The 21,117-nt window shown below is 36.4% G+C and overlaps 1 protein-coding gene across 10 annotated transcripts in view; it reads left to right on the top strand.

The window, feature by feature from the left end:
* TRRAP (transformation/transcription domain associated protein) overlaps positions 1-20,596 on the top strand; it is a 96,989-nt gene extending 76,393 nt beyond the window's left edge. For all 10 annotated transcript variants that reach the window (XM_075768055.1, XM_075768060.1, XM_075768057.1 and 7 more), the window contains 8 exons: positions 1,359-1,558; positions 2,315-2,576; positions 10,240-10,465; positions 11,033-11,250; positions 13,919-14,103; positions 15,791-15,994; positions 16,974-17,168; positions 19,355-20,596. In XM_075768055.1, the coding sequence (XP_075624170.1) occupies positions 1,359-1,558; positions 2,315-2,576; positions 10,240-10,465; positions 11,033-11,250; positions 13,919-14,103; positions 15,791-15,994; positions 16,974-17,168; positions 19,355-19,639 (1,775 nt within the window). In that variant the 3' untranslated portion in view covers positions 19,640-20,596. The remainder of the gene's footprint in view (positions 1-1,358; positions 1,559-2,314; positions 2,577-10,239; positions 10,466-11,032; positions 11,251-13,918; positions 14,104-15,790; positions 15,995-16,973; positions 17,169-19,354) is intronic.
* The last annotated feature ends 521 nt before the right edge of the window (positions 20,597-21,117 follow it).

Below are 21,117 nucleotides of genomic sequence, written 5' to 3'. Positions count from 1 at the left end.
TGTCATGTCACCTTAATTTTGAGAATCACATATTCTTTACTGGATTTTTTTATCTTTAAAAATTGATGGAGAGGTAGAAAGTTCTTGGATTACAAAGACAAAAGAACATCATAGTTTTCTAAGATGTTTAACTTAGATTGGAGGCATGAACCATGCAGCATTCAACTTCTTTTCAAATGAGTCAAACTTTTAAAAATAATTTAACCAAAGATGAGTTCATGTAACTCAAGTGAGGTAAACTCTTAGAATAATCTATATTTTAACATCTCCATAATAACTGGTGAATTTTCAAGTAAAACGAGCATCTAAGTTTACACAAAGTAAAATCAACTTTGGCTTTGAAGAAATGTTTGTGATGTGGGGAGAACATTAAGCAACTTGCACAACACCTTTTTTTCCAAGAACAAATCCTATTTAGAATTGTTATGTCAAACAATTCCACAGAATGTGGTTGTTCTTTTGTCTCATGTAATCTCCTGGAAATCCCAGGAGAGCTACTTGAAGAACACTCCCTCTGTTCTGTATTCTTGTTACAAGTGCATTGTTTATTTAATTGCCCTTTTCACTTGGGAATCAGTTCACTAAATTTCTGCATAAAATTTTGAAGGGCACTAATTAAATAATGTCTTATTTTTCTTTGGGTGCTCCTTTGGAGGAGGAGGAGATGCCCACATACCACAATACTTCCGTACATTTGTATCCAGGTTTCTGTGCCAAATTCTTGGTATTGCCACGTGCACATTCAGTAATAACCAGTAAAATATCTTCCTGTAGGTTCTGCCACCGGCTACTGCTGTGTCGGTGGCTGGCGTGGGGCAGTGGGGGTCATCTGATAAAGCAAAACTCTGCTTAGTCACTGTCTGATGTAGTTGTGATGCAAGAGATCAGTTGTACTAAAAGAGACGCTCGAGGACAAGTTGTGTGTTGTTGGTACCAGCATGTTTATTCATCAGTTATGTGTGAAAGATCCACTGAAAAGGGAGGGAAGGAAAACCCCATAATTTAAATAATTTGATCCTATATGAATTAATGTCAGTTACTTCAAGAGCATGGTTTGGTAGTGTAAAAGCTAAGGCTACCCCTCCTTGCATTTTTGAAGAGTGTTTGTATTGTTCCAACTTTGGGAAGTCTGCACCACTGAAGAGCATTTGGAGCAGAGTTTTTTTTCTAAAAACTCAAATTTTCTTTCTAAAACCAAATTTTCTCGAATTTTCTGGAATTCAGTAGGTAATACATGATTAATACTTCATGCAAATCTAAAGCAAATTCTTGGAACAATTTATTTCATGCGGTCATGTATCAAGTTTATAAAAGGTAATTTTATTATTTTTTTTTAATTTTATTTTTAAACTTTCCAGATTCTGGGCAACAGCAGCCAAGTTCAGTTGGAAGTCAGTCCCACTCTGCCTCAGATCCTGGGCCAATCAGAGCCACGGCACCAATGTGGCGATGCAGCAGAATTATGCACATGCAGCGAGAATTACACCCAACGCTTTTGTCTTCTCTGGAAGGCATTGTGGATCAGATGGTCTGGTTCAGAGAGAATTGGCATGAAGAGGTATTTGGCTTTAATACACTTTCATATGTATGTATTGTCTAAGGAAAAGTTCACTGCAAAATATTTATCTAGAATTATTTTTAAACGTTAAAACATAACTGTTTGTAAACTTATGTATTTGTAGAACTGATGGTTCTGTTTGGAGTTTAAAGGAGCTTAGTTATTTCTGGAAACAATACAGAGATTTCCCAAATTTATTAACTTGATGAGTGCCTCTAGGATTTAAGCTGTTGCTTGTACTAACCGAAAATGTATATTCTTACACTAAGTTTCACAGATACCAGTTTCTTCTTTGATCTGGTGGTCTGTGACAGGTGGTGATTATTTTCTGAAGTTTGAATTATAACAGAGAGTAGATGGACGTACCACTCCATTTTTTTAATATTTGCCTCTCAGAGCATCGGGCTGTTCTGTTCCATCTACTTAGCACAGTGTGTGTTTGAAGAAGGATTCCACATATCACATAATTTTGTAATGTATCACAAAATATGAAATCTAAAGCTTAGCTGCTGTTGAAAGAGCAGAGTTTACGGTGTGATGCAGCATTTCCACTGCTCAGTTCGTTCAGTTGCGTGCTAATAAGAATCAGAGCTGCCATTCTGACTGACCCTCTGATGCACTTTAAAAATAGTTTTAAATATATGTTTCTGAGAGGATAAGTTTCTTATATAAATGGTGTTAAATCAGAAGGCCTAATTTTCCTGACCGTTTTGTCTTTTTGGGTTTTTTTTTCTTTTTTTTTTTTTTAATCCTTAGGTCCTTAGACAACTGCAGCAGGGCCTGGCGAAGTGCTATTCAGTTGCCTTTGAGAAAAGTGGAGCCGTTTCAGATGCCAAAATCACTCCTCATACGCTAAATTTTGTGAAGAAGTTAGTCAGCACTTTTGGAGTAGGTCTTGAGAATGTCTCTAATGTGTCCACCATGTTTTCGAGTGCAGCCTCAGAGTCACTAGCTAGGAGAGCACAGGCAACAGCTCAAGATCCCGTGTTCCAGAAGTTAAAAGGGCAGTTTACAACAGGTAAATGTTTGGGTTTGGGGTGGTGGTTTTTTGGTTTTTTTTAAATGATACTTTTAATCTCCAGAGAAATTTCCTCACCATAGTTCAACTGTGAAGGTATTCTGCTTCTTTATTCTTCTTCCAGTATTTTCCTGAGAGAGAATACAGAAAACAGCACTTTTTTGTCATTCAACAGACCTGAAGTAGTTTGTCTGTTCTGGTCTTCTGTGCAGTAATAAAGATAATACAAGGGAAAAACAGACCTCAACAAAGAGAATGAGTATATCGTTATATTTTTATTAGCTAAAACTGCGGTCAGGATTACATATGTGTTTAAAGATGAATTAGATTACTTCACTATAATATTTTTGCAATTTCCATAGAGCTGCCTGCTATAAATGAGGGACAATAATGACCTCTGTTTTATGGTGATGCCAGAATTTAATGAAATGTTCACCCCAGAACTCCAAACTGACAATATTGTGTGAAGTCTTTCAAAACAGCCTACTTCTGATGAGGAAGACTAGTGTTTTGGCTAACTACATTATAGAAATCCAATTACAGAAATTTACGTCATTGTTAGGTAAATTGAATCAATAACTTTAATCAGGTCTAATAAAAAAGATACTTAAGGAAGCAGCTTTTTTGCTTCATTTGTTTTCTCTTTATCAGTGGAGTTGAGTATCTCATGTTGAATTAAAATTCTAGGAAAAGCTTGTGTATGGTAGAGTGTGGGTTTGATATATTTGGTGAAGAGTGTTGCGGCCATGCAGCTTTATGTCGCAGAAGGTGACACTGGTTGGCCTCACGGTTGTGGATTGCCAGGATTTTGAATTTTGCAGAAGTCCAATCTAAACTACATCAGCTTTTCCTTAAAGATAACTGTAGGATTAGATGAAAATGAATAGTTAAATGTAGTTGTTGGTGGTTTTTTTTTTTTTTAACAGAACTCAAACTTAGTGGTTGTTCAAAACTGTAAAGAGAGTATCTTTGTGAAGACCTGGGTTTTCATCTTTTTCTGAATCTGCTTCTGTCTTTACCCTACTGGGACTCTGACTTAGATGGTTCTGGCACAAGTTAAAACTCTTATCTTAGCTTTTATAATGATTTTTAAACCCCCTCCCTTTCCACATCAAGCTGGTTCCTCTGCAAAAGTGAATCTTGTGTTGAAAAGTTACTCTTACTAGAATTCTAAGTTACATAAAGTTGCCTTAACTTAAAATTATTGGAGGTCAACACAGATACTGAGCATTTACAGAGTCTGACAAGTAGACTTGTGGTGTTTTTTCAAGCATTTTACTGATAATGTTGTGAAAATAAGTGAACTGATGGAAATCTTGCAAAGGGAACTCAGTTGTAGATGTGACCTATATATCTTGGGCACGCTATGTGTTGCATGATGTCCTTTTTGAGGCACAACACTTGCATGACAGCAGATAATGAAAGTCCTGATCCACATGATTAAATTTTTAATGGATGAAGTGTACTAGGGAGGGTAATGGAAGTAGAAACGTTTTGTGTCTTTGATGTAAGTTTACAGGGGAAAAAATACATTTAGTACAAGTTTAGACTTTTCATTTTTAGTAATGGTTTACATGTCTTTACATTAGTAGTACAATCATTTTTTTATTTATTGCTTTTAGTGTTGTTGATATGCTCAGGTTTTGTTGGTTTTGAGTTATTTTTAGTCTGTCATAGTACCTCATAGTTTCTTTTCTTTGAGCATTAGAGAGATTTGGGTTTTCAGAAGGTGTAAAGGAAAACTAAATACAACACTAGGCTTAAGTCTACAAAATCTAAACTAATGTTTCAGCACGTTTCGAGAGAAACAATTAAGAAAGTTTAATCTGATTCAGTTGCAGTTTTAGTTAAAATAAGAAATGGAGAGGATTTTCAGTTTTTATATGCTGTTGCGTATTTTTTGCGTGTCTTTTTATAAATGGCATTTAAGGGTTTCAGTTTTGCTATCTAATCATAGCATTTATAAACATATAAAATAATGAACATCACCATAGGCCTGGACATAAAAGTCAGGTAAAGTCATAAAATGAAGTGTTTCTTAGTAAACTTCAGTTTAATAATAAGTAATTGCTTTCTGTGGGTTTTTTTGTTGCAGAGTTCATGTTTTCAATGTGATTAAACATGAATGTCAACAGGATTAAAATAATTATTTTGCTTAGTGCTAGATTTGATTTTATTTTAATCTAATAAATTAATTATTTTAATTTACAAAGGAAGGGTGGGAAAACAGAATAAATTAAACTGATCCATATACTTATGCATTTTTGTCAATTTATTATGCAGAAAATGAAAAGTTTTTTATTAATTTTGCAATAACAGTAAAATGTACACAAATAAATGAATAGGATTGTGATTACTGTACTAAAGATAGCAAAGGCTGTTTTAACATCTGAGAAACCATTTGTAAATCATGCCTACTGTGTCCTTTTGTCACACTAGAATGTTCATGTTTGTTTTTCTGATTCTCAGTACCAGTTGCATTTAGATGATGGACAGATAATTACAGTGGTTGCCTTCCATTTCAAAAGTATCCAAGCTGAGGAGCTGCCTTGGAGTAAACTGTTTTCTTCAGTTATTTCCATATTAATGTTGACAGCTATGTTTTACAGACACTTTCAACTCTGGTTGCATAATCTCTTCCACCAACATCTGAGTTGCATCTTGATTCCTGTTTGGAGCCACTGGGGACCCTCACACCATTTCTTACATTCTAAATGCTTTGTCTGCAACTGCCTGGACTGCTGGAGCTTTGATAGATCATCTTTTTCCATCCTAATATTATGTATTTTAAAACTAAATTTTTCTTTGACTTTTTTTTTCCCTGGAACTTCAAATGCATAGTTCTTTGACCATCTGTTCTTTGTTCCTTTTCTCCTTTTCTGCTAAACCTTTGACATCAAAGAACAGGCAAATGCTGAGAAATGCTCCCTTTGAGAGCTCTCTCAGCAGTGAAAGAAGGAGAAAAACTGCCTCAATTGTTCTTTTGTGGGCAGATGATAGCTTAGAGTTTGGATGGTGCTTCTTTCTGCAACCATCTCGCCATTGAAGCCGAATACGAATGGAAAATTCCAAAATATACCCTTAAAAGCTAAGATAATTTTCTTGAGAGTTTTAGCACCCAGCACAGTGAATTCTGTACTGCAAGTGGAAACTCTGTAATCAGAAGGAAACTTCTTGAAGTCCTACTGTTTCTCTGAAGTGTGGGCAGAGGGCAGGGGGAAGAGCTCTGTTACTAATTTTCAGCTTTTTTAAGGATTTTTTTTTTCTTCTTTTCTCGAGAGTGAGCATAACATCACTTGGGTAGCTCTTTCTTTACTTCCATTCAAAGTTTGAGGTATCAGGATGTTATCTAGAAAATCCAGATCAAGAGATTGGAGTTAGCATCATGTTTGACCTTGGTCTGGTCTTTGCAGTCTTGGTTTTGCTGGAGCTGAGCGATAAACCAGAAGTCCTGCTTTGTATTTCTGCTTACCTGTGCCTGAGATTTTTCATGTTTGTTGGTGCTTTCCAAAAGCTCTTGTGAGGTTAAAAAGAACATTTGGGAAAGTACAGAGTATATAAATGTCTGAATAATAACTCCAAAAGCAAGACATCTCTTCTCTCTCGGAGAATGCTTGGATCTTCTGCAGTATTGGATGTATAAGGGATTTGAACTCCTCTGCAAAGCTGAACTTGCATTTCAGTCCAAAGTGGCACCTTATGTGATGAGTGTCCTGGCTTTTTAGTTGAAGATCTTTGGGTCATGAACTTCTCGTGTAATCAGGCTTTGTCTATGGTCAGAACAATCTTTACAGTCTTGCAAATGGACTGTTGCTTGCTCCAAAAGCATTAATTGCTTGTTACTTTTAACTGATTAGAGCTGGTTTCTGCCAGTGTAGCAGAAGGGAGTTTTAGTTGTTGTCCTAATTTGGAGGGGTTTTCTTTGTTTTCTAATGCTATGTTCACGTTCTGTAGGTCAAAGGGTTTGGGTGGACATGGGGTTTGGTACTCTAATTTTGCTAACTGAAGTGTATTTTTTTTTTTGTGTTGCTTTATGAGAAGTGGTGGTACAGCCCTTATTCAAAAAGTGTTCAGCTTTGTCTAGTTGTGTTAAGAACCATCAGGATTTTTTAGGTCTGTTGCACTGGCAGGAAGATTATGCCCCTGTTTGTCCTTTCTTTGAGAGTGGCCAGAACTGTTTACAAGGGCAGGGAGTGACAGGACAAGGGGAATGGCCTTAAGCTGAAGAAGGGGAGACTTAGGCTAAATGTTAGAAAGAAATTCTTCCCTGTGAGGCAGGTGAGGCACTGGCCCAGGTTGCCCAGAGAAGCTGTGGATGCCCCATCCTTGGAAGTGTCCAAGGCCAGGTTGGATGGGGCTTTGGGCAGCCTGGGCTAGTGGAGGGTGTCCCTGCCCATGGCAGGGGGTGGAACTGGATGGGCTGTGAGGTCCCTTCCAACCCAAACTGTTCTGTGATTCTGTGAACTTGCCAATCGTGCTGGGTTGGATGGGTTCAGGTAGCAATTTTTGAAGCATTCAAGACTTTGAAAGAACATGTTTGTTTGAAATACATATATCATACTGTAAAATCTTCAGGAGTGTTGAGAACAGAGAGCAAGCTTCTTCAATTGCAGTCTGTATCACGATCTTCTGTGAATATCTCTATCAAAGATGAGGGGGTCAACTTCCTATTCCATTTACAAAAAGATGGTGTAAGTAGTAAGGTATTTTAGACCAGCGTGTGTTAACTTGAGAAAGATGTTCTTCAGAAGTAAGTACTGAAAAATTGGATGTGTTTGAAACAAAAATACTATCTATATAGATTAAATGTCTGCAAAGCAGAGAGACTTTGTACACAAATAATGTTTGGCTTTGTATTTCCCTTTCGTCCAGCCAAAGTGATTTTTCTTCTCACATGGGCTGTCTGTGACATGAGCAAAAAGACTAATTGAACTCTCTGTTTTTCCCATCTGCCATTGGGAAACAAAACAACAAAAATCTGAAAATAGGCATTTGAACAAACTAGAGCTATTCTTGTGGTGAACTGAATGACTTTTTTTGTAAGGAATAGATATTGATGCATAGTTTTACTACTTTAGTGATTCTCATTAGCACAAAAACTAGTTGCAGTTTGGTGATACTTCCCTGCACTTCAGGGATTCAGGAGATAAATGAGTCAATAATTTTGTCACATCCCTGAAATGATTTACTCCCACAGCTCACTAGAGGGTAGGCTTGGGATTATAATAAGAGTGTTTTACAGTGATACTGCAATAGATGCACTGCCCATACCAGGTAGAAAAAGAAAAGAGAATGTTACAGAGTTACAGTAATTTCTAACATTCAGAAATATGAACCTGTATTTTTCATTATAGATTTTTTTACTTATAGAAGTGGAAAGAATTTTGTATGTGCTGGGTTTTTTTGCTCTGTTTTGGGTTAGTAGACTTAAGACTTAAACTGAAAGCTTTTAGCATATCAGAATACTATGGATACACAATGCAATGTGTTGGGTTATGTGTTCTCTGATGTTTTGTTTAAGTAACAGAACAGCAAAATGAAAGGAATCCTAGGTTGCATTATTTTATTTTGGTTATAGTATCCTCTACATGCAAAGAAGAGAACTTAGAGAACAAGAATCTATGTATAGAATTGTATGAAGCATTCTGGCTGAGAGAACAAATGTTCTAAGCTTGCTTGTAGCAGTAAGTCTTGTGGATAATCAGAGTTTTGAGTGGTTTTAATTGGGGTTGAAAAAATACTCTTATATGCAGTAATGGCTGTGCACATGTACTTAATTCACTGTTAGCATACTTGCAGATAGATGCTTGTAGTGTATTTATGTGGTCAAACTGACTTCCCTCTGAGCAGCATTCATGATTGGTTTGGTTTGGGTTTTGTTTTTCGTCAACTTAGGAAAGTGCTATGTGCACGTAACGTGCTGAAACATAGGTTCTGCATTAAGATTCAAAGTTATTTTTGAGACGATGTTAATTTTCTGTGGTATTGAACCATAATGAAGATTCTGTTTGTTCTGCTCTAGCTGTAAATCTCAGAAATACTGAAACATTCTCTCTTCTTTTTCTCACTGTTGCTTTTTCACTTGTACCATGTTGAACTTAACAGAGTCTAAAAGATGCTGGTTTATAGCAATGCTTTTTAAAAATTCAAGTCTGTTAGTTAACTTCCACAGTTTGGGATGCCATAACTACCAAATTTTTTATCTTCTTACCAACTGTGTTTTAATCTGTCATTGTTGTGGTACTGAAGTATTGAACCATCATTTTGTGAATGTGGTTTATTCATTTTCCCTCTTTTGGGAAATTCAAACACATTTATTTATTTATTTATTTGCTGTGTTCTGAAACTGTAGTGAAAGCAGTGTTGAGAAGATGGCATTTTTGTTGGCCCAGAAAATGATTGATACCGCAGTGATTTCTGTTACAGAATTATCTGCATAGTGTATTGAAGACCATGTATTGACCTTGAGAAAGTTCTTCACTTTCGTGGGGGCTAGAGAAGAAAGTTGCATGCTGCAGTACTGTTATGTTGCAAAGGAAAGAGTAGGTTGTTTGCATAATACTGTCATTTTTTGCTTAGGCTGTCATAGCTGTTCTTCCCATGGTGGCATGCAATTGTTATCTAAGCCATGAAAGAATAAAGAGAATTTTCTGGCAGCTCACAATAGGAGAATATTAGTAACAGCAATTTTACTACTTGTCCTGAAGTTGCTCAGATTCTATGTTGTATTGTCAGTTGAGGCTCTTTCATCCCTCTTAAAAGTAAAAAACCACTGCTGATTATAAATAAATAAATCACTTTTAATGAAGCAGGCAGAAAATTATAGTGCTAGACTGTAAAATAAGCTTTTCCCTCTTTCACTAGATGATCTGATCTAATCTAAGCGATTGGTTTATTACTGCTTGCTTTCTATGCAGTCTGTCTGGTTGAAGTATATAGACAGTTAAATACAGTAATATAATTTTAAATTTTCACAGTATGTTTTTTCTAATGTTTGCATCACTGCAAAACAGGAAAATCTTGGGAAGTTAATCATATACTAAATAATAGAGAATATTTTAGAGCTGTGTAGCAAAGAGGTAGGAAATTCTGAGAGGTTTGAATTAAATATAATTTTAGGACTTTACTAAAAAGATTTTCTACAGAGAGATGAAATACTCAACTGAGCCTGTCTTGTAAAAGCAGTACAGCTCTGCGTGTGCGTTCGATTTGCACTACCGGATTGGATGATTTGTTCTCCTCCAACATCCAGTTGTAGTGTTCTTGCTGTTGTACGGTCCTATACCAATTATACTCTGACTCTGCCTTAATGATTCTCGTGTCTCTTCTGTGTTTGTCTGAACGGGCTAGTTTTTCTTTGTGTTTAGGGTTCATAGGTAGCCATGTTTCTCTACTGGATTTACTTTCCTTTTTTTGTGTGAGTTGCTGATTGTAGCAGCTTTCCATTTGACTATAGTATTCGAGACCAGTGTGATGCTTTTTTTAACAGGTCTGTGTACTGTATGTGGGACTCCTTAAAGTATTTTGCTTGAGGGCATATGGCTGAAAGTACCTCTTTGAAAATGCAGACTTCAAACACTTGATAGTTAAATACCCATATAGAATTTGAAATGCTGAGAATGTATGTATATATTTTTTTTAATTATTTTTTTTTGTCTTTCAGATTTTGACTTCAGTGTGCCAGGGTCAATGAAACTTCACAATCTTATCTCTAAACTGAAGAAATGGATCAAAATTCTGGAGGCAAAAACTAAACAGCTTCCGAAGTTCTTTCTCATAGAGGAAAAGTGCCGCTTTCTAAGTAATTTTTCAGCTCAAACTGCAGAAGTAGAGATACCTGGAGAATTCCTTATGCCAAAGCCAACACATTACTACATCAAGATAGCAAGGTAACCTAAAACCCTTTGGTAGTTGTAATTATGAAAACAGAGAAAACCTCTTCCATCCGTCCACTCTGCAAAAGTAGATGTCATGTACACTTCATATATTTAAATGACATATATAGAGTCATACTCTGGTATACCACCTTTCTTTTTTTCTCCTTTGGTAATCTTACATTGCCTCACTAGGCAACTGTCCTGTTATATGAAGAGTATATTTGGTTTTCTTTTATGTTGATATAAGTTGAGATTAGTTTTGTTGTAGTCCATAGAGGTATTATTCTTCAAAATAGTGATAAACGTCTGATCTGATGATTAATTTTGCTCACGAACTGTGTTTTCTTAAATAAACGTATTCAAACAGAAGAGCATTTTGACTACAAAATAGGAACCGTGGGCTAGCTGGATAGTAGCATTGTACCTTACAATACAGTTGCACTGCCTTACTTCTCTGGTGGTTTTGGTTGGGGTTTTGTTTGTTTTGTTTTGTTTTTTGTTTGGCTTGGTTATTTACATCAGGATTTAATATCAGAGGAGATTAGCTGAGGTGCTTTAATACCCTTTTCTTCCTGACAGGTTTATGCCCAGAGTGGAGATAGTTCAGAAACACAACACTGCAGCTAGAAGACTCTATATCCGAGGCCATAATGGAAAGATTTACCCCTATCTGGTCATGAATGATGCTTGCCTGACAGAGTCTCGCAGAGAAGAGCGGGTATTACAACTTCTTCGCCTTTTGAACCCCTGCTTGGAGAAAAGGAAGGAAACCACAAAAAGACATCTGTTTTTTACAGGTACTGAAAAGAGAGATTTTGTTTTATTTTTAAATATATACTCAAAGTTTATAATTGCTAAAGTTTTTGACCGCAACTAATCACTGATACTGAAGTTAAGGTAAATTCACATCTGTCTAGGTGATTTAGTCTTCTGGCATTGTAGCATGACTCTGAAGAGGTTAAGTTGATTGCATGTGATCTAGGGTGTTTTTAGGAGAGTTTACACGCATCATTTATAGTATAAAGTAGTTGTGAATAACATAGATAAGGTAGAGACATGCCCATTGGATCTGTTGCTATGGAAATGGATACATGAACAAGCATTTAGGGACAATTGGGGAGGGACAGAACAAAACTTTTTCTCCCCAAGTTGCAATATATGAATATTGAATTTCATTTACCTCTTAAACATAACACAGAAAAAGAAAGAATTTTTTTATAGAGCTTGAAATTTGATACGTAGTTTTTAATTCTCTGATATGAGACCATATCTTTGTAATTTTTGAAGTAACTTTATATATCCATGGTGATGTTAACTTTCAGGAATTTGTACTGACTGGTTAGTTGTTGCCAAATAAAATTCATTCACAATCTAGATTTTGGATGCAGGACTTCTCTTGGGTGTACCTTTGTCTTCTTATAGAAGGTTACTTGGTTTGGAGAGTGCGCTTTGCCAACAGCATTGTCTCGCAATGCTTAAACATTAGGGAGTTACCAAACATAATGATAGGGAGGCCTTAATGAGGAGGGTTCCTTTGTGGTTTATGTGGATAAATTGCCAAAATGCTCGTGTAATAAAATGGTCAGGTATTTAGGCATTTCAAAATAGGAACTGAATGAAGGCCAAACACACAGTCTTAATTCTTTCTCTTTCCTTGTGTATCTTGTCTTTTTCATGTGTTGATTATAAATAATTTATTCTTGAAGTGAGAAACAGAGAATATCAATGTCTCACCTGGCAACATACTTGATCTGCTTGTGATTCAAATACAATTGCAGATGTAAATGCTTTAAAATAGTTAAATTCTTGTGTTTCCCAGATGCTGAGGCTGTTGGCGAATTCAGCTTACAGCTGTGTAGTTACTTCATAGTAATATATAAATACTTTCCATTTCAGAAGGTCAATGAATCACTTACTAACTTGATATAAATGAGTTCTGTACATTGCATTAGTCAGTTCTAATAATCCTTGGTTGGTGAGCAGGAAATATATTATGGACAAGGGAAACTTTAATCAAAGACACTAAGACAAAGCTGCTGCTTTGCTGTTGTCCTTTTAAAAAGTGCTGGAATCTGATTTTTTAAAAGCATGACTTTATCAGTCTTCCTGTTTGGGCTGATAGTATCTGGTGCCATGGAGTTGCTGTCATGAGTTTAGGTGGCCAGATGATGCAAGTTGCTCTTACAGAACTAGAAATGTGTATTTCAGCTCTAACTTTAAAAAGACCAAAATGTACAAGCCAAAGGATTTGTTATAAGAAAAGGTAAATATAGTATCTCTACATATGCGAAGACAGTTTTGCATCACTCTGAGGCCAAAATAGCAGAAATGGAGTAGATAAAGCCTTGAAAGATATGATAAAGAAGGCTACTGATACAGAAATACCTCCTCTATATAACATGATTAGTAAAGTAACGTGTTTTCCTTCAAAGAGCTGTTTTTAAACTACAGTGGTTTTGGAAATAATTCTGTACTTGTGGTTTGATACTATGTGAAAGAACCTAAAGAACATTCATTTCTCTGCTGCCAGAGGTTAATGGAAGCAGACCAGAAGAAACAGCTCATTAACACCCCTTCCTTCTGCAGAATGCGTTTTCTTCTTTATGATTGAAGAAATTACATCAAACGATTTAAATGCATTTAAACAAGTTTTCCCTGTATTTCTGAGGTTAATTATTATAGCTGCTGAGGGAAGTGCTGAGAGAACAGATTTGGTGGTAACTGGAGGTCGCTGTCAGACAGCACACACAGTGTCAGTGGACAGGCTAGCTGGGGAAGAGGCTTGTCCGTCGTGGTGTTGGTGGGGTGCACATCAGCCTCCACAAGATGATAGATCTGTTGAGCACCGTGAAAGTGCAAGTCAGGTTTTTGCAAGTTTACTGCTCATCAGGGAAAAGCTCAGTGGCTTCAGTTTACTACTTAGTAAATGTTTTGCTGCAGCTTCCCTATGTTACTTTTCACATAGTGTCGTTTAAACATCAATTTCTCAACTATGCTCAGATTTTTTTCCTCTGGTTTTTCTGAATCACTTTAAATATCCTATTGAGTTCAGTAGTTTCGTTCTTCAGAGTAATTTTTATTGTCATAATGCCAGTATCATGTAATCAGATACTACAAACCCGTTTGCATCTGAACAAAATACTACCTTCTCTTCTGCAGATAAAGAAAAGTAGGAATAATAATTTTTTTTTATAATATAGTTGAGATGTTTCTGTTAAGATAAAAATCTGCTATCCTACTTGCTTTCTTTTTAACTGAGCTTGTGAATTAGTTATGAGTGTAGTAATAAAAAATTTCTCTTGATAAACTTCAGTTGATTATCACAGCCATGTTTTAAGGGCTGATACGTGCGTGCTAATTCTTCTTTCAGTATTTGGGTTATGGATTAACTGGTTTTGTTTTGTTTTGTTTTGCTCTCTCTGCACCCTGTCCCATCTTCTCTTATCCTTCTCACATGACTCCTAGTCCCTCGTGTTGTAGCAGTTTCTCCGCAGATGCGTTTGGTTGAAGACAATCCCTCTTCTCTTTCCCTGGTGGAGATCTATAAGCAACGCTGTGCCAAGAAAGGCATTGAGCATGACAACCCTATTTCTCGTTACTATGACAGACTGGCAACAGTCCAAGCACGGGGGACTCAAGCTAGCCATCAGGTATTAGAATATATAAGGAATTTTAATCAAGGGCTTTTCTTGCAGACTCTACGGTGTCCAATCTCCCCAAAGCCCCGACCCTTCACTTCTCATTAAGTGTGAGACAGATACATTTTTGCAGAGCTGGTGCTTTGATTTTTGGGGGGTTTGTTTTGCTTTTGCTTAATGTATTCTTGGGAACTCCTTACAGCTCTTTGGTGTTTTGTATTATCTTGGAAAGCTTCAAAAAAGCTGCATTTGTTTTACTCTTAAGTTGTTTTGGGTAACTGCAACCAAAACCAGACAAGGCATTGATTGCTTTTTGGCCCTTTCATATAGCACTTTGAAAATAATTAATTGATAACATGGGAAATGCCATTCCTAATTTCCATAAGCAGTTACAGCATGGTATGGTGATGCAGGCTTCTCTGTGTTATTCCAATGTATCTCCTGAAATTGCCAGTGGATTCATTTCATCGAAATCAAATAGAAACATTTGAGTAATCTCACCCTAATAAATGATGGTACTCGGAAAGAACAAAGCTACCTCTCTCTGTAACCTCCATCAAACATCCAATTGTGACAAATAAGGTTATTTTATGTTTTTTATCTTAAGGTTAGTGCAAATTCTTACATAAAATGCCAGTCCCATTTCCAATATAGCTATTAGAAAATACATGGTACACATGTATCACAGACATCATTTAGAGAAACTGTATTTCCAGACTTTCTTTGTTACAAAATAAAATGAAGTGTTACGTAACATCTGTTTCTATTTTGAGAATTTTTTCTTCAGGTTATGAAACTCTTTAACAGCCATTTAATTGAAGTCAGTGTGACTATCATGCTTTCTGGTGTAATGGAACAGATCCTAACTTTATTTCTTTTTCTAATTGATTAGTATGTGCTACAGTAATTAAATATTCTGGTAGACTGCAAATGTTTACATCTAGGGAAAAAAATATTGCACAGTGTTCACTTACAGATCCAGTTGATTACAGCTCTCAGCTTTTATCTTTTTGTGTATTTGAGGTAATTTTGCTGTAATAATACGATACAAATTACTTCACACAGTGTCTTTGCCTATCTTGTGTAATAAAAATCCTTTACCTTTTACCCTGTATCTGAATTAATGATGCAGAGAGCCATCCTTAGGTTGCATGCTTTGTAGGTCCTGTGTATAACATCAAAGCCTGTCATTTCGCAAAAATAAAGGATTTATTGCTGAAAATTATTTTATTGCTGCAAAACACACATCCAGCTTGCACTGAAGCTAGAAAATAGTGACGTATGTTCCGTTAGTTTCCCATAAGGAAGTGCAGCATCGTGACTTGAATGTCTCTTTCACTCACTTCTGAGTTTCTTGAAAGTCTCGAATAGAAGGTAATTCAAATCCGGTTATGTAACTTTTCAGTCTCATGTTTTCTGAGATGGCTCTTTGCAGTTCTCATGCTTATATGGCTTCATTAAAAACTTAGTCTTTTCAGATAAAGAATATTTTCTAGCTGTGCAAAGGATGGGCTAACAAAGATGTGTTTTGAGAAAAGTCAGGAAACAGTGTTGGATTGAAAGCGTCCAAGTTCAGGATGTTTTTCCCAAAATGGGATACAGCAGTTGAGAGAAGTTGGTAGTTGCTTTTGGCATATTTGTCTGTTGCTAAGAAGTGTATTAAAAATGATCTCTTTCAAGTAATACTTTTCATATGTAGGTTCTGAGAGATATACTTAAAGAAGTACAGAGTAACATGGTGCCGCGCAGTATGCTCAAGGAGTGGGCTTTACATACATTCCCCAACGCTACGGATTACTGGACTTTTCGGAAGATGTTCACTATTCAGTTAGCCCTAATTGGCTTTGCAGAATTCATCTTTCATTTAAATAGACTCAACCCTGAAATGCTGCAGATTGCCCAGGTATGCTTTAGTTTGTTCTAGATGCATGCTGTCGTCTTTGATCAAATGGAAATTTGGACTATACTTTTGAAATTAGTCAAAACGCCAATTCGATCTATATAATTAACAGTGCATTTCAGTAGGCTTTTCATTTATATGTGACTGCCTGTCATGCAGGTAGTAATTTAAACTGCAGTCCCCGTGGACATCGGCTCTACCTTCTGTGGTGAGAATTTAGAACTTTGTAAAACAGTTTTTTAGATACTGGAACTGTTCATGTAAATGACTGATAAGTCTCTCTTTTTAGTCCTCCTTCAGATATATTGCTTTGAACATATCTCTGTGTCAAACAGATTAAAAAAAAAATTAAAAAAATGTAGAGCTTCATTTTCTTAAAGGGGAATACCCTTTTTCAAATACTATTCTCATTTCATCATTGCCATCACGTCAAGCTACAGCTCCTATTAATAGTGATTTTTCTCTTTTAACCCAACATTTAAAATGAGGCTTGCCACCTTGGTAGGGCAAAGGTGGTATATATTAAAGTCTTAATGCTGTTTTAATACGTGGAGGGCTATACTCTGTATAGCAATTAAGGTTCTTTAATCCCTCTAGATAAACATCCAGATGTTTACCTGGAGTGAACAATGCCTAGAGAATGCTTACCTGGAGCTGGGATGCATAGAGACTAGAGATCTGTCTGTCAGCATGACTCCTTATAGACCGTGCTACAGAAGAATCTACTCCTTGAGTTTTATATTACGATAATGTGTATTTAGTGAGGGGTTTTGGACACACGTTTTGAGAGAAATATGTACCTGTCTTTGTGCATGCCTTTAACTTTTTCGATGAAAAACTGTTTGACTGAAAGAGTGAAAAGCTGTGGGAATGCTATTTGTACTCTGAGTATTAACAGTAAACAAAACCCCAACTTCTTTTGGTTTCATTAATGAAAATCTGTTCCCTTAATTACTTTTGTGTATCTTGCTTTTAAATCCAGGATACTGGCAAGCTAAATGTAGCTTACTTTCGCTTTGACATTAACGATGCTACTGGAGATTTGGATGCCAATCGTCCAGTTCCGTTCCGGCTTACGCCAAACATTTCTGAATTTCTTACCACCATTGGGGTGTCTGGTCCACTGACTGCATCTATGATTGCAGTAGCTCGCTGCTTTGCACAGCCAAACTTTAAGGTTCGTATACCTTCTGTATACCTTCTGAAAGGTTGTTTGCAGGCGTGTTATATTTGGTAATATATGAACTGAACAGCACTTTCTTGGTTAAGATAGAAACAGAACAGTCTGTGTTTGTTTTTAAATCTTACCCTAAGGTCATCACAAAGGCCAGCTGAAATGTTTGCAGTTTGGCTTTTTGGAGAAGAATAGGAGGAAGATAGGTGTGATTCTGCTCTTAATTCAATTTTTTTGTCCAGGCATGTTAATTCAGGATGATTGTTTCAGTACTCTAGCTTCGTAAATACTTACAAATTCTGGCAGTGGTAGATAGTAAAATGACAAATGCAGTATCATTTAGAATTTTCATAATAATCTGTGAACAGAATTGCATCTTGGCCCTTTGTTAGGGGAATAGAATGCTAAAGATATACTGTTACTTTGATGGATTCTAGCTCTTAGCAGGGTGTAGTTTTCTGAAGAAATTGTCTAACTTCCTTTTAAATTCTAATGCTTTCCAAAAATGAGCTATCTTGCACTTAGGCAAGCAATTTGCACCAGAAGGACATTGCACAGAACGTACTGTAGCTATGGTGTGAGCTAGTTACTCTTTAAAAGATGGAAAATACCCTAAAGTGATTTTTTTCTTTATAATACAGAAAGCTGTGTTAGAATTTTTTTTTTTTAATAATTCATCATTCTACCTTACAAAGCCTTGTCTATACGTGCAAACAAATTTGCAGACATAGCCTGTAATTTCAACATCTGAATGATGCGTACCCAATTAGACTTGCCGCATCAATTTGGTTTGGCCTCACCTCGAGTACTGTGTGCAGTTCTGGGCGCCTCAGTAGGAGGAGGACATCAGACTCTTAGAGTGTGTCCAGAGGAGGGCGGCAAAGGTGGTGAAAGGTCTCAAGGGCAGGACGCTTGGCTTGTTCAGCTTGGAGATGAGAAGGCTGAGGGGGACCTCGCTGCAGTCCTCATCTTCCTCAAGGGGGGAGCGGAGGGGGGGGGCGCTGATCATGGACGTGAGGAAATGGGATGAAGCTGCATCAGGGGAAGTTCAGACTGGACATTAGGAAAAGGCTCTTCTCTGAGAGGGTGGTGGGTCCCTGGAACAGGGTCCCCAAGGAAGTAGTCATGGCACCAAACCTTCCAGAGTTCAGGGAGCATCTGGATGATGCTCTTAGTCTTATGTTTTAGTTTTAGGTAGTCCTGCGAGGAGCAGGGAGCTGGACTCGATGATCCTTACGGGTCCCTTCCAACCCGAGATATTCTATGATTTCCTGAAGATCAGAGCACAGGTGCCCATTTATTCTTTTTGGAGCAATGGGTGCCTAGCTCAGTTCAGGCATGTAGTGATTATTGCTTTAGATTATCTGTCCTTTTTTTTTTTTTTTTTGGACTTAAGAGGAATGCTTTTAACGTTTTCTGCATTTATTTTTGTTACAAATGTGCATAAAATATATTTAATATGTTTAATATATGTTGGCCTAATACCTTTATGTATTATAAAATGTTTTATTTGTTATGTGCAAACAGTGAATTTGACTGAGACTGGATACCTAGAAGTTTGTTTTAGAAGCTCAAAACTGTTGGAGTTAACAGATTAATGTCAGTAATTTGACTCAGTGATGAGAAAAAAACAGGAAGCTATTTGTTGCAGGCATTTCTTTTTCATCCAAGACTAGAACTGACCTATATATACATATGTATAAACATATATGTATGTATGTTGCAGTCAGCATTCTTTCCCTATCTGGCAGAACACAGCATTCCCTGAGAGTGTAATCATTGCAAAAAAAACCAAAAAAACCCCAACTTTGCAAAGTGCTCTTACTCTTTGTGCAAGACTGGTGTGTATGTGTGTGGGAAAAGTCGTAAATTTAGTGGAGTAGTTTAAAAATAGAATGTACATGACTGTATTTGTGCATGAAGCTCTTACTATATGTTAGAATTTATGTGATTTTTCATTTCTGTAGGAGTCACTGTGTTGTGCTTTCATAATGAAAGCTTTTTATGAAAAGAAAACCCTTGAGAGGAAATAGTAAAGGCAGTTGGAAGCCACACGCATCTTGAAAGACTGAGATTGTAAAGCGGGACCAAAAGTGTCAAAATGCCATTGACAAGTCTCGTTACAATTCTATAATCCCTGATGGTTCTTTGGATTAAATATAATAGTCTGATTTTTCTCCTTCATATAGGTTGATGGCATCCTAAAAACTGTGCTACGGGACGAAATAATTGCATGGCACAAAAAAACGCAAGAGGATACTTCCTCTCCACTCTCAGCAGCTGGGCAACCCGAAAATATGGACAGCCAGCAGCTGGTTTCCCTAGTTCAAAAAGCTGTTACTGCTATCATGACTCGACTTCATAATCTTGCTCAGTTTGAAGGAGGAGAAAGTAAAGTCAACACTCTGGTAGCAGCTGCAAATAGCTTGGATAATCTCTGTCGTATGGATCCTGCCTGGCACCCCTGGCTGTAACTTGAAATTTTCAATAGCTTTTTCTGCTGCTGTTTGTGGTGTGAGCCATATATTGTGTTAAGAAAATGTGAAAAAAGCTTTCCAGACCATGGCTTACCTGTCACACTGCATTTTGTCAGTCTTCATTTTAATCGTGTTTAAAGGAATAGGACAATTTTACTGTTTTTAATTTCATGAGAGGACATTTCTTCCTGTTCAAAAAACATTGTTTAATATGCAACAACAGCTTTCACAAATAGCTTAAAATGAAGAGAGGAAACTTAAATAGTGTACAGAAAAATCTTATTTTATGATGAGGACTATAAAACTAGCACTGTTAGATTTAGGGTCTGCCATTCCTAATGACCTGCAGTATATTAATTTTTTTATACAATAGTAATTAAAAAAAAAACAGTATTCCTAGTTACCAAATTTTACTTAATCACTGTCCCTTCATTACACCAAATTGAAGGCACAAATAAATACTTCTCGTTTAACTTTGGTTCAAATTTACATGAATAAAGTTGGTTTGTACAGAGAATTTTGTACCAAATGTATAGAGGTGACTTCTTGTTAGGCACTGAGAAAATGATGATCAAATTGTGCTAGCTTTTCTTGGAGCACAGGCTATGTACAGTAAAAGTGTAAACCACTTAGGGTATTTGGTTTAGTTGTGGACAGTGTAGGGGGGGGAGGGAAGTTTATAAAAAGGATGGAAAAAGTCATCCTTTGATACATGTATTTGGCTGTAATAGATTAAAAAAGTAAAATCTTACAAAGTTCTCTCGTTGTTTTTTTTTAATGTTTAGAATTACAATAGCTTCTTTAGAATGAATCTGTTTCTTTGTAATTTAAGAAAATAGCAATTTAAGCTGATCAGATCATCTTTCTGTTGTGTTAGCGTTTTTTATAAAACTTTGGTGTTGACAATGTTAAATTTGTACAGAGTGATTTTTTCAAAATAAATATTTTGTAAAACTCTCTATGGTATTCATTTTATTTAGACTATTTTTAATATAATACTATGGACTAAATAGACACAAAAGCAGGTGTAATCTTTAATAAATGAAGCCAGCCTGTATGTTTAAGGGTGATGGCTGTATTAATGAGATGTGGGTGTGATGTTCTCATGTATGGTGTTGAATTTGTTTACAGAAGAGCTGCAAATAGGAAGTATGTATATGACAAGAACATCTTCATTCAGTGTACAGTCGTTCTTCCTAGCCAGTCAATTAATGTGTTAACCATCTGTTTTCTAAATGTTTCTTTAAATCGAATAGTCTGTTTCGTGTCTACAAGAAATAATTGTTCAGAGACCAAGATTTTATCTGCAGATGAACTCTATTAGGGGATTTCTGCTGTTCCCACAGAAACAAAGATGATCTTGATTGCCATAGCAAAGGATGGGTCGGTCAGTCAGTCTGGTTTTTTTTTTTTCTTTTAAATAAACAGTCACAAGGTTCTTTAGAGATTTCAGAATAACGTGAGAGGCACAATTG

The sequence above is a fragment of the Balearica regulorum genome, chromosome 15 (assembly GCF_011004875.1).
Source record: "Balearica regulorum gibbericeps isolate bBalReg1 chromosome 15, bBalReg1.pri, whole genome shotgun sequence".
Lineage (NCBI taxonomy): Eukaryota > Metazoa > Chordata > Aves > Gruiformes > Gruidae > Balearica > Balearica regulorum.
This window is presented reverse-complemented; position numbering and strand designations above follow the sequence as displayed.